General features: G+C 25.1%; 2 protein-coding genes across 2 annotated transcripts; one reads left to right on the plus strand and one right to left on the minus strand.

The window, feature by feature from the left end:
- The first annotated feature begins 1,766 nt into the window (after window positions 1-1,766).
- Window positions 1,767-4,325, plus strand: LOC128962937 (embryonic polarity protein dorsal-like). Its single transcript, XM_054309368.1, has 4 exons — window positions 1,767-2,601; window positions 2,687-2,830; window positions 2,919-3,427; window positions 3,511-4,325. Exons 1-4 carry the CDS (start codon window positions 2,178-2,180, stop codon window positions 4,285-4,287), a joined length of 1,854 nt encoding a protein of 617 aa, XP_054165343.1. The 5' UTR covers window positions 1,767-2,177; the 3' UTR covers window positions 4,288-4,325.
- A 5,990-nt stretch (window positions 4,326-10,315) lies between these two features.
- LOC128962941 (alpha-L-fucosidase-like) lies at window positions 10,316-12,201 on the minus strand (the record flags this gene model as incomplete). Its single annotated transcript, XM_054309371.1, has 8 exons — window positions 11,961-12,201; window positions 11,736-11,876; window positions 11,559-11,680; window positions 11,368-11,495; window positions 11,123-11,294; window positions 10,845-11,037; window positions 10,594-10,764; window positions 10,316-10,532 (listed from the first exon to the last, which is right to left on the minus strand). Coding segments are annotated over exons 1-8 (1,374 nt in total), but the record flags the coding sequence as incomplete, so codon positions are not given.
- Between the last annotated feature and the right edge of the window lie 533 nt (window positions 12,202-12,734).

The raw sequence follows: 12,734 nt of genomic DNA on the forward strand, positions 1-12,734 counted from the left end.
ATTTTATTTATAACAAATTTTTATAAACCAATTCTAATAGAATTGTATAGAAAAAATAAATAAAATTATATATATAAATACAGATTTAATGTTAATAAAAATTTATAGAATTTTATTAATTAATAAAATTATACAAATTATATATAAAAATTATTAATACATTATATAATATTGTAATTATATATTAATAATATAATCAATTTGATTATTTTTGTTGATGCCATATATCATCCATCATATAAATATATTTAAGATACGAATCAGACAACTTAGATAAGATAGTCATAAAACGTTGCATTGAATGACCAGCACTGCTGCTACTACTGCTGCTACTACTACTTGAGCTACCGGTGCCCGAGTTGGTACCCGACGGAAACAGACTGCCAAAGTTGTCTTGAATATTGACCGCTTGGCCAACCATTTGTGTCCATATGTTGACCATATTAAGCATGTTTTGGTTAATAACTTGATCATTGATATGTACAATACTTAAATTTCCAAGTACAGTACCCGGATTAATCAAATTAAATATATTGGTAGGAAAATTACTCGGTACAGGTGCTTTATTATTATTATTATCATTATAAACTAATTTATTATTATTATTATTATTAACACTAGATTTTAATGTTAAACATAATATATAAGTTGTATTTAATAAGAATAAGTTTACAATTAAAAGATAACGAATTATGATAATAGGACTCATTTTTTTTGAACACAAAACAAATTGTATATATTTTATACAAAAAAAAAATATTGTTTTTATAATAAAGATATTTAATTTATTAATAATATGAATGAAAATTTATTTTAGTAAATTATATTTTTTAAAAAATAATTAACCTACAATTATTATATATATATATATAATATTTTTTATAAATTATTAATATACTTAGTGCATTAAACTTTTCAAATTTGTTAAAATAATTTTTTTAATGCAGTAAATTTTTAAATACTGCTTATAGTTTTATATTTAAACCAAAAAAACATGTATTTAAAATTAAAATAACTTTTTAAAAAACAATTTTTGCTTAAATAGTATGTTTAAATCTAAGATTTATAATTTAAAAAATAAATAAATCATATATCTAGTGATAATTATATTAAATTAATTTTATTTATTATCATTATTATTATTATTTATATTTAGCAAGCTTATTATTTAAAAAAAAATAAAAACATGATAATATATATCATATATATTATATTAATGGGAAACCTAGCTATTTATGAAATTGTTTGATATTTTAATATTATATAATATTTAAAAAAAATTGTTTTCATATTATTGGCGCTTTTCATTAGGATTTTAATCAATATATGTGTGACGTATAACATATGGGAATATACGCTATTGTAAACACAATTACCAAGAATTAGTAATATAATCATCATTTCATTAATACATTTTATACACAAAAATCAATATAACTATTAATATGTTATTATTATTATATGAATTCAACAATAATTTTATTACAGTATTATTCATAAAACAATTCCTACAATAAAATAACAACAAAAATACTATTTTAGTTAAACTTTAAAATTAAATTTTCATATTTATTAGTTTATTATTATAATAATTTGTTGTTAATATTGTTAATAATTATTTAATATATATTTTTTAAATAATTAGTTTATATTTTGATTATATAACATAATTTGTGTTGAAATGTGTTTCTCTGTTTGAAAATATTGATGAAAATATTGTATACATTAAAATGTTAATTATATAAAATGGTACCAAATGTTCGGTATTGCTATGTTTGATGAAATGTTACGCAATGTGTAGTGTAGTTATCGTATGCTTTAGTATATGTAATGTATTGTATTGTTAGTGACATTTAAATGGGTAATGCATTCAAAACACATTACTATAACACACTATAGCATACATTACTACGCAATGCTATATTCAATTGAATAGTCAATCCATTGCATCACAACATCAGTTGAATTGAATAATACATTGAAAGCAAACAATTGTTTTGTGTTTTTGTTTTGTTTTGGATTATTATTATTCAATAGAAAACATGAAATGTTGGACACAATTGTTGTTATAATTACCGATTATTTTCATATATGACTGACCAGTGGTCAGTTGTTGACCCGCGCGTGAAATAGTGTGACAAAAGTGTTCATTCAATACAATCATCACATCAACAAAAATGACTTCACCGATGGCCGCCAGTGGTCAACAACAACAACAACAACCGTATGTCCGGATTGTTGAACAGCCGGCCAAATGTGCCCTACGGTTTCGCTACGAGTGCGAGGGCCGTAGCGCCGGCAGTATACCCGGTTCGGCGGCCACTGCCGACAACAAAACCTATCCGTCGATTCAGGTGTGCAACTATCGGGGCGGCGCTGCCGTAGTAGTGGTGTCGTGCGTAACCAAAGAACAGCCGTATCGGCCGCATCCGCACAATCTCGTGGGCAAAGAGGGCTGCAAGAAGGGTGTCTGTACAATGGTTATCAACAATCAGGACATGATCTGTTCATTTACTTCATTGGGCATACAGTGTGTCAAACGCAAAGACATCGAAGACAGTCTCAAACTACGGGAATCCATAAAAGTTGATCCATTCAGAAGTTAGTATCGAATCCATTGATTTTTTGTCTATTGTTTTATTTGTTGATTTGAATCTTAATTTCTTATGTTATATCATATAAACAGCTGGTTTTGCACACAAGTCTCAGTCGTCGAGTATTGATCTGAATGTCGTGCGACTATGTTTTCAGGTGTTCATCGAAGGTCCCGAACGGGACAAGTTTACCGTTCAATTGCCGCCAATTGTTTCCGATTTTATTTACGACAAAAGTATGTTTTTTTTGTCTGATCTATTTTTAAAATGTTTTTTGAACCATTCATCTGATTATCTTATTTTTTTTACCATTTGATGACACAGAGGCCATGACAGAGCTGATCATAACAAAGTTGTCTCACTGTTCGGCGCCCTGTATTGGCGGCAAAGAGATGATACTGTTGTGCGATAGAGTGACCAAAGATGACATTCAGGTGCGCTTCTATGAGGAACAAAACGGTCAACTCGTTTGGGAAGCGTTAGCCGAGTTTGCACCGACCGACGTCCACAAACAAGTGGCCATTTGTTTTCGTACGCCACGCTATTGTCGGGACGACTTGAGCCAACCCGTTTCAGTGATGCTTCAATTGCGTAGACCATCCGATGGTTGCCTATCTGATCCGCGAGCCTTTCAATTGTTACCTAAAGAGGTAGATCCCGATGGACTCAATAGGAAACGTCAGAAGATAGACGAAGGTTTTCTCAAAAGGTTTATGACTGAGTCCTCCTATCTAAACGTGACTACCGGAGGTGTCGGGCCATCCAATGTTAGTCCCGTTTCGCCGAAAGGGGAGCCATTTTCTGTGCCACGATATGTGTCATCTAATATTAAAGTGAGTTATTGTGACTATAATATAGTTTTTCATTGAAAAAATTAATTGATTTGTTTGCAAACAAATTATTTTGAATAAAACAGATGGAACCGTTAGGTCTGACAGCTATTGATAGTCAAAACGTGTTTCAGACATCAACTCTACCACCACTTACTTCATGGCAACCGTCACCACAATCAGCGACGACGACGACAACGACCACTTCATCACAGTTCATGACACTATCGCCACATAGTATTGCACAACAATCTAGATCTCCAATGGATATGCTTTTGTCACAACAACAACAACAAGACTATAGATTGCAAGCTTCTCCTCAATCTCAGACATCACAGGACAACACAACTGATTATTTGATGGCAACTGATCCACAATCGCAGTCCACACTACAGCCACTTTCATCTACAACATTGACACCACTTTTCGACATTAGTATCGGTAATATTGTCCAACAATATGGCAATAGTTTGCCAATCGACTCAAATATGAATAATAGGAATAATGCCAATAATCTAAACATCAATATCAATACATTGTCTAACAATAACGATACGGTTTCTGATGAAGTGATGGACAAATTTGACTCTTTAGGACTCGAAGGCATTGACACATCGGAACTATTGACTGACATTAACTTTAATTCGTTTACTTCGACATATATGGCAGATATGATGGATTCGGGACCCAATATCGGTCCCAATAACCAAGCGTCCAGTTCTCTACAAACACCTGATTTGAATACTGGCACTACTGATGACAACTCAAAGAATCTGATGGCAAATCCACTACAAATGCAATCATTGCATAGACGACTAACAACACATTTCGATGCAAATTGCGATAAAATTAATAATAATTAATAATTTTAGTATTTATTGTTTTATGTTATTATATTATGAATTTTATAAAATCAAACAGCTATTTATTATTACTATTATTATTATCGCAATAATAACTATTGTTTACTTAAGTATCAATTGAATCTTTTAAAAAACTGTATTACAAAAAAACAACAAAAAATACTCAGATTTTTTTTTATAATCAACACAATTATTATAATTATGTGGTCAACAAATTTAAAATTACAAATTGTATTTACAATTATCTCTAATCTTAAAAAATAGTATTTATGTATTAATTTAGTATTTTTTTATAACAAATATTCATACATTCCTTTTTTTAAAAAAAGTATTTACTTATATATATATATATTTATATTTTTTTGTTTATTTTATGTCTTATAATATCAAAAATAATAACTTTTGTATATTTTATTACTTACACATAGAGATTATTCATATCAAACATAAAAACATTTTATTTTTTCAGATTTTAATTATTATTATTATTTTAGTTTACCATTTATATGTTTATTCATTAGTTTATTTATCTATATATATATGTGTATATTTATATATAATAATTATAATATTATTACATTACTTAACGGGAATTATTTTTGTTTATAAAATAATGATTTGAAAAAATTTTTTGTTTAACGTTTGTGTTATTGTTGTTGTTGTCAATAATCATATGGTGTTTGTTAGACATCAAAATTATTTGAAATTTCAATTTTTTAAAATTATTCATTAATGAAACAATATATATATATATATACTGTATAGAAAATAAATGAGTGGTTTGCAGTTGTTTTGTAAATTTTAAAGTTATTTATTTAGTTAAAACAAATTAAAAGTAAGGGTTACACAAGTTTTAAGTATATTTTAATAATAGTTGAGACAGTGATGAGTTAGTTGTAGTTTAGTGACAACACTATTGATTGTTAATGTTTTTGTGAACTGTATTTATAAAAATAATGTAATTTAGTGTAGTATTGATGGATGCAAATATATTTGTCATCCAAATTGTTTGTAATGTTTAGCCATTTTTAAAACCCTGGTGACAACACTATTGATTGTTAATGTTTTTGTGAACAGTAGTATTGATGGATGTTTTGTCATCCAAATTGTTTGTAATGAGCTCCTGATGTGTGGCACTTGGGTTGATGTGTTGAGTATGAGTCTCAGTCACTGAATGATGAGTTAAGTGAGACACCAGCTTATATAGGATGATAAGTGCYCTCAAGTTTATAGTGTCTTTTAGGTGTGATTCCGGTCAAGGATTTTAATTATATTATTTTAGTATATGTTTTAAAGTGTATATAATTGATAACTGAAGTAAATATTAATGAGATGATTATATTTATAGAGATATTGACCAAAATGTTTATTGACGAAAAACTTAAATAATTTTAGTCTCTATTTTTGTTATACATTATCAATAGATTATATAAACATGAATAATGCAATTATTGCTGAGATTACCTTTAAATGCGACAAATATATATGTAATTCTAAGTTTATGGAAAACTTGTTTTCCGATTGTATCTACAGGTTTGAGTGGAAGACATTAATGGCGTTTCCCGTATTGGATCAAAACCAATATATCAAATACTGTTTGTGCACTACTTTTATACAAACCTAACATTAGGTATAACCATAATTGATAAATGAATTGTTTTTTAATATTAATTATAACTTGTTGTTATCATTTAAATATATTTAGACAATATGTTTAGCCTATTATAGGTTAATTTTGTTCAAAACTAGACAATAGGTATTTAATTAATACTTAAAATTTATCAAAAAAATTTCATCATCATCTCATCAATATATAACCAACATCTTATTTAATTATTTTTTAAAAATTAAAATGTAAATTAATTATTTAAATTAAAATCCTCATATTTTTTATAAGCTAAATTATTTAGTATCAATAAACATTATAGTAATTATTGTATTTTTAAAAAATATTAATGGTTTTGGTAAATAATTATTATTAATGTTTTTAAACAAAAATGTTTTATTAATATAATTTTTAGTCCATATATTGATATATATTTAATTTATTGATATCAGGGCTGCTAAAAGGGGGTAGGAGGAAAAGATATCTTAGCCTCCCATAAGATAGAGATTTTTTGTGTTTTACCCCCCCCCCCATGGCATAAGACACAAAAATTATGCAACCCCAAAAATTTTTATTGTTATTATCATCATCATTTTAAATAACTTTTAATATAAATATAATTTTTAAATATAATTAATTATTTATTCATTCTATTCTTTTAAATTTCTTTATTTCAAATAAATTAATTAATTATTAAAAATAAAAAAAAATATCATTATATAAAAAATAGATATTTATTTTTTATAATGACAATAATTGTTTTAATAAACTTATTTTTTAATAAATATTATTACATTAATTAATTTTTCAACAAAAAATAAATTAGATATTAGTTTGAATAATAATTACAGAATACGATACTATCAATGATAGACATGATATAAATGTAGTCATTGTTATCGGAAACATATTATATGCCGTAAAACACATGTCGTGTTTCATAGAGTTTAGCAAAACTATTAATGTGTTGTTATTTTGATTAATATTTAAATATTTATTTTGATTACTAATAAAAGTAATGTTTATCTTATGTAATAAATTTATGAAACTGTTTGGTATTAAACTACATGTAAATATTAAATAATATATTATTACTAAGCTTTCAATTAAGGAAGGGATACTATACGATAAACTTTTTGTATTACCGGTAAACAATGTACACAATCCCGACACACATTTTATGTTATTTATTATAAGTGTTAGCATAATATATGGAGATATAATTGAATCCAATTGTTTAACAAATATCTGAATTTTTATTACAAATTTATATATATCTTTTATACTATATTTATCATAATTTTTAACTATATAATTAAATTGATATTGTATTAACCAGCATTTGTAAAATATGAGTAAAATAAATATTAACTGAGTATTATATAATAATATTACTATAATCCAACCAATAATTAATACATAAAAGTCGATTACTTTTAATAGCAATACATAGAGTAATGTATATAATAATTCAGGAATTAATGCCACAATTGCTGTCAATAGACATCCGATAATTGCAATCTTTCGTTCAATACAATCGGTTATCAATTCATTTGAATAATTGTCAAATAAATCAATTACTTTTTGACCATTCAATGTAATAAATATCCAAATAATAAATGTTTGAAAATAAAAGCCAAAGTTTGAAGTCATACATAATATATGATTTATTTGTGATTTTGATGAATTAAAACCAAAATTGTTTGAATTGAAAATTGTAAAACTAAAATCTTGATAAAATTGATATAAAAATGCCAATATATAAATTAATATAAAAATCAATTTAATCATTTTGTACTTAAAATTAATTTTATTATTTCGATGCTGACGATTAATATATATACTATTAGTATATATACAGTAATTTAATATAATATCTAAACCTTTCATTTTGTTTAAAATCAAATACAAATTTAATATACAAATTATATCAATTTATCTAATTTGTATATTTCATACTAACCAATAATTTACTAATACTTATAAAATTACTAATAAAAACAAATATTACAAATAATTAATTAAATTAAAATTCAATTTTATATAATTAAAATAAATGTTACACAAAATAACAGATTTACATTATATTACAAAATTCAATATTCATATATTTGTCAATCAATATTTAACAAATAATATTTACATTTTATCAATTTAATAACTTATTTTGCATTTAAACATTTTTACAATATTTATTTATTATACATTTTATTTTTATTGATTTATAATAAACAAATAAATAAAATATTTTTATTATAATTATATTTTATATGTAACGTAAAATATATTATAAATAATATGTAAATACAATCAATAATTGAGTTTTATAAGTATGAAATCAGTTATAAACTCAAAACTCTCATCAAAAAAATAGTACTAATCCTTAAACTACTGAAAACCGACAGTAATTGATTAACTTATTTTGAGTTATTATGTATTGTACAGTAAATATAATTAAATATATAAATATAGTTTATATTGTATTGTTAAACTAAATATGCTATCAATAGACTCACATTAATTTATATTGTTTACTAATTAATGATTTGTTATAATCTTAATGTATGATTTGTGCATAAGATTGTTAGAATATATATATATATCACTCGACAAATGCAATGAATTATCATTAAATTAATAAAATCCAGTTATATGTCAAAAATTTATTAACATAGTTAATGAAAGTAAAATCAATAATTATTTTTTTTAATAAATTTAAATTAATTAGAAATTTGTTTGAATAATAATTACAGAATACGATACAATCAATGCTAGACATGATATAAATGTAGTCATTGTTATGGGAAACAAATTATATGACGTAAAACACATGTCGTGTTTCATAGAGTTTAGCAAAACTATTAATGTGTTATTATGACAATTATTTAGATAATTATTTTGATTTTTATTAAAATTAATATTTAGTTTATATAATAATTTTATAAATATGTTTGGTATTAAACTACATGTAAATATTAAATAAAATATTAATATTGAACTTTCCATTAAAGTAGGTATACTATACGCTAGACTTTGCTTATTACCGGTAAACAGTGTACACAATGCCGATACACACCGTATAGTATTAAGTATAAGTGTTATCATAATATATGGAGATATAATTGAATCCAATTGTTTTACAAATATCTGAATTTTTATAACAAAATCATAAATATCTTTTATATTATATTTATCATAATTTTTAATTATATAGTTGAATTGATATTGTATCAACCAACATTTGTATAAAATAAGTAAAATAATTATCAGTTGTGTATTGAAGCATAAAAATACAACAATACTACCAATAATTGCAATTAAATCGTTATCTATTTTAAATAACATCCAGTTTAGAGATACGTTTGCCAATTGAGGAAGTATTGCCATAATTACAGTCAATAGACATCCAATAATAGCAACCTTACGTTCAGTGCAATCGTTTATAAAATCAATTGAATGATTAGCAAATAAATCTAATATTTTATTTCCATTCAATGTAATAAATAACCAAATAATAAATGTTTGAATATATAAGCTATTGTTTGATATTAAACACAAAACATTTATTAATTGCGATTTTGATGAATCAAATCCAAAATCATTTGTATAAGAAATTGTAAACTTTAAATCTTCATACAATCCATATATTATAGACGATATATATATTAATGTTATGATTAATTTGATGACATTATGTAATAAAGTTTTACTATTATTTTTACTATTAAGATATAAATTACCAGAACAATTGAAATACCATATTATTATTGATAAACCTTTCATTTTTTAAAAAATTTATTAATTAGAAAAACAGTTTCAAACTATAAAATAAAATTACATATATTTGTAATTAATATAACTTATTAACACTAAAATTTATAATTTAATAACATTTATAACAATGTTTATCATATACTAATTTTTTATATTACAAAACATTTGATACTATAAATATTATTTTTTATATAAATTTTATTGATCTTTTAATGATATTTTATAAATTAGTTTTTGTATAAATAAAACATTTTTAATATACTATTATAAATATTATAATTATTTGTTTATATTATATGTTAAAAATAGAATTGTGGTAAATAAACCGCTAAATATTTTATTTAAATTACTTGTAAATTAATTTAGAAACTTAAAATTTAAGTGATATAATAAAAAACTAAATAATTTAATTTAAAATATAAGATATTATAATATGTTAATAAAATTAATTTTCATATACAGTATCATTATCATATTTTTAATAATTAATAAATAATTTTCTGATTTCTAAATAATAATCCTATCAGTAATAATATTATTAATTTTATTAGTTTTAGTAATTTTTTAGTTATTGTTTTTATTTAATGATTCAATTATATTAAAATTAAGTAATTTTTTCAAAATATTTTATTTTAATGTAAATTTTAATACAAAAGCCCATTTTACAGGCGAATCGGGACTTATATGCGGAAAAGTTACGACAGTATGTCCACCGGATCCGGTTTTAAAGGTTAGGTTTCCCTTTTCGCCCAACAAATCAACTGATTTAACAGTCTTGTGGTCGACTGAACCCAATTCCAGTTCATTATTCTTCGGCCAATTCAATACAATCGAGTAAACAGTAGTTTTCTCTTGCATTGTATACCTTTTGTCATAAAATAATTATAAATAAAATATTTAATAATTAAAATTTTATAAATATGTACCAAACATCTGGTGTTTTTGTATCGTTTTGATGAGTCCACGGTTTACTACTATAGACAGCTTCTCCGTTAATAGACAGCCAGTGTCCTAAATCGCGTAGTCGTTCCTCAAATATTGGTTTAATTAGACCGTCATGCGATGGACCGACATTTACTAGTAAATTACCGCCACAACTAACATCAATTTTTAAATAATTTTAAATATTAGTATTATATAACAAATTGTGTTATTAGTTTTTAAACAAAACAAAAACCTTATGGTTTGGGCCAAAGTTGTTAACAATTCATGAGTGGACAGATAGTCTTCAGATTTGGCATTCCGTCGGTAACCCCACGAGTGCTTATCAATAGTCATAGCATTTTCCCATTTGTGTTTTTGTAATACACCTGGGTTATATCTATCGTGATAGTTGAAATAGCTACCATGTTTACCACCGGTGCCAGCACCTAATTATAAGATAATAACATATATATATATATATAAAAAAAATATTTTTAATAATCTTGTATTTAATACAAATAGTTTTCTTACCCCATCTATCATTGATGACAACCTTATCTTTTACAGGACTGTCGTTATAAAGCCAGGCCATGAACTCTTCTGCTTCCCAGTACTTATGCGGTGCACCACCGCTACCGTCAGACCAAATGAGGTCTGGTTTATATGTGTTGACCAACTCTTCGAGCTCAGGCCGGGTCTTATGCTGTTATATAATATAATTAGATTTTTTTATTCAAAAAATATATAATTATATTTTTGCATTAACTTTGTCATACTTTAGTAAATAAATTTGTTGTAAAATTTTTGTCTTTATCGGCCAGAAATAGCGGATTAAACCATTCATACAGTGAATGATAAACACCGAAGTGAAGTCCAGCGTCGCGGACAGCGGTCGCCAAATCGCCTGCAAAGTGAGGATTATTTTTATTTATCCGGAAATTATTAGCAAAATATTAAACTCAAATACCGACTAAATCCCGTTTGGGTCCGACATCCATAGCATTCCAATTAAACGACACTTTCGACGGCCACATAGTGTAGCCTTCATGATGTTTGGTGGTTAGCACCACATACTTAGCACCCGATGCTCTAAAAAATAATTCAAATAATAAGTATTTACACAAAAAAATACTATATTCAATACTTGAAAACTTCGGCCCAATGTTTCGGATCGTAAAACTCGGCCGTGAATTGTGAGGCAAAGTCGGCGTACGTCCAGTCGGGTCTGTAGTTTCTGGCCATAAAGTCAACAAAATCTTTCTTTTTGTCGGCTTGCCATCGATGCCTATAACATCCACACACAAAAAAAAATCAATTATCCTTAAATTATTATAATTACACATAAGATTGTTGACTGTCCACTACATACCAGAACCATTCGGTGCCAAACGATGGCACAGAGAAGACACCCCAGTGAAGGAATATACCTATCTTGACGTCATCGTACCAGACCGGCAATGGTCTACTGTCCAACGATTTCCAGTCAGGTGTGTATCGTTGCACTGTTTTATTGGTGGCACTGGCACTGGTCAGACGGTATGTGCCGACAAATGCGCCTAATATTAGACACAAAAATAAATTATTAATGTAAGTAATCATTATTATTTGTGTTAAATAAAAATATAAGTTACTTGTTTTTTATTATATATAACCCATACTATCACTAACTATATCACTAAATAATTTGTTCAATAATCAATAGCAATTGAACTTTTTAAAATTGTACCGATAAATAATAATAATAATAATAATAATAATTTTCACAATATAAGTGTTAGTTAGAAATAAAAAACAATTTAATTAATAATGTTTAGCTCAGTGTCAAAGTCTAATTTAGTTATCAAATAAAAAATAATTTTGGAAAAACAAAATATTTGACATAATTTTATTTATTATTTTTGTAATAATAACTAACATTTTGTAGTTGAAGTGTTGTTTATCTAAATTACAATTTTATTTTTAATAGACAGTTAATTATTTCATAAAATACTAATTCATATTAAAAAATTTAAGCATTAAATACAGTGTTGTATATTAAAAAATATAGAAAGTATATTTTAAAACAATTTCTATTGTTATATAATTAATTTGATTTGATTTTACAATTTTTATGTGTATTGTTAATATAAAATATTTATATTTA

Source organism: Oppia nitens, unplaced genomic scaffold, assembly GCF_028296485.1.
Source record: "Oppia nitens isolate AA-2021 unplaced genomic scaffold, nextdenovo-longstitch-racon4-pilon3 scaffold6_pilon_pilon_pilon, whole genome shotgun sequence".
Taxonomy (NCBI): domain Eukaryota; kingdom Metazoa; phylum Arthropoda; class Arachnida; order Sarcoptiformes; family Oppiidae; genus Oppia; species Oppia nitens.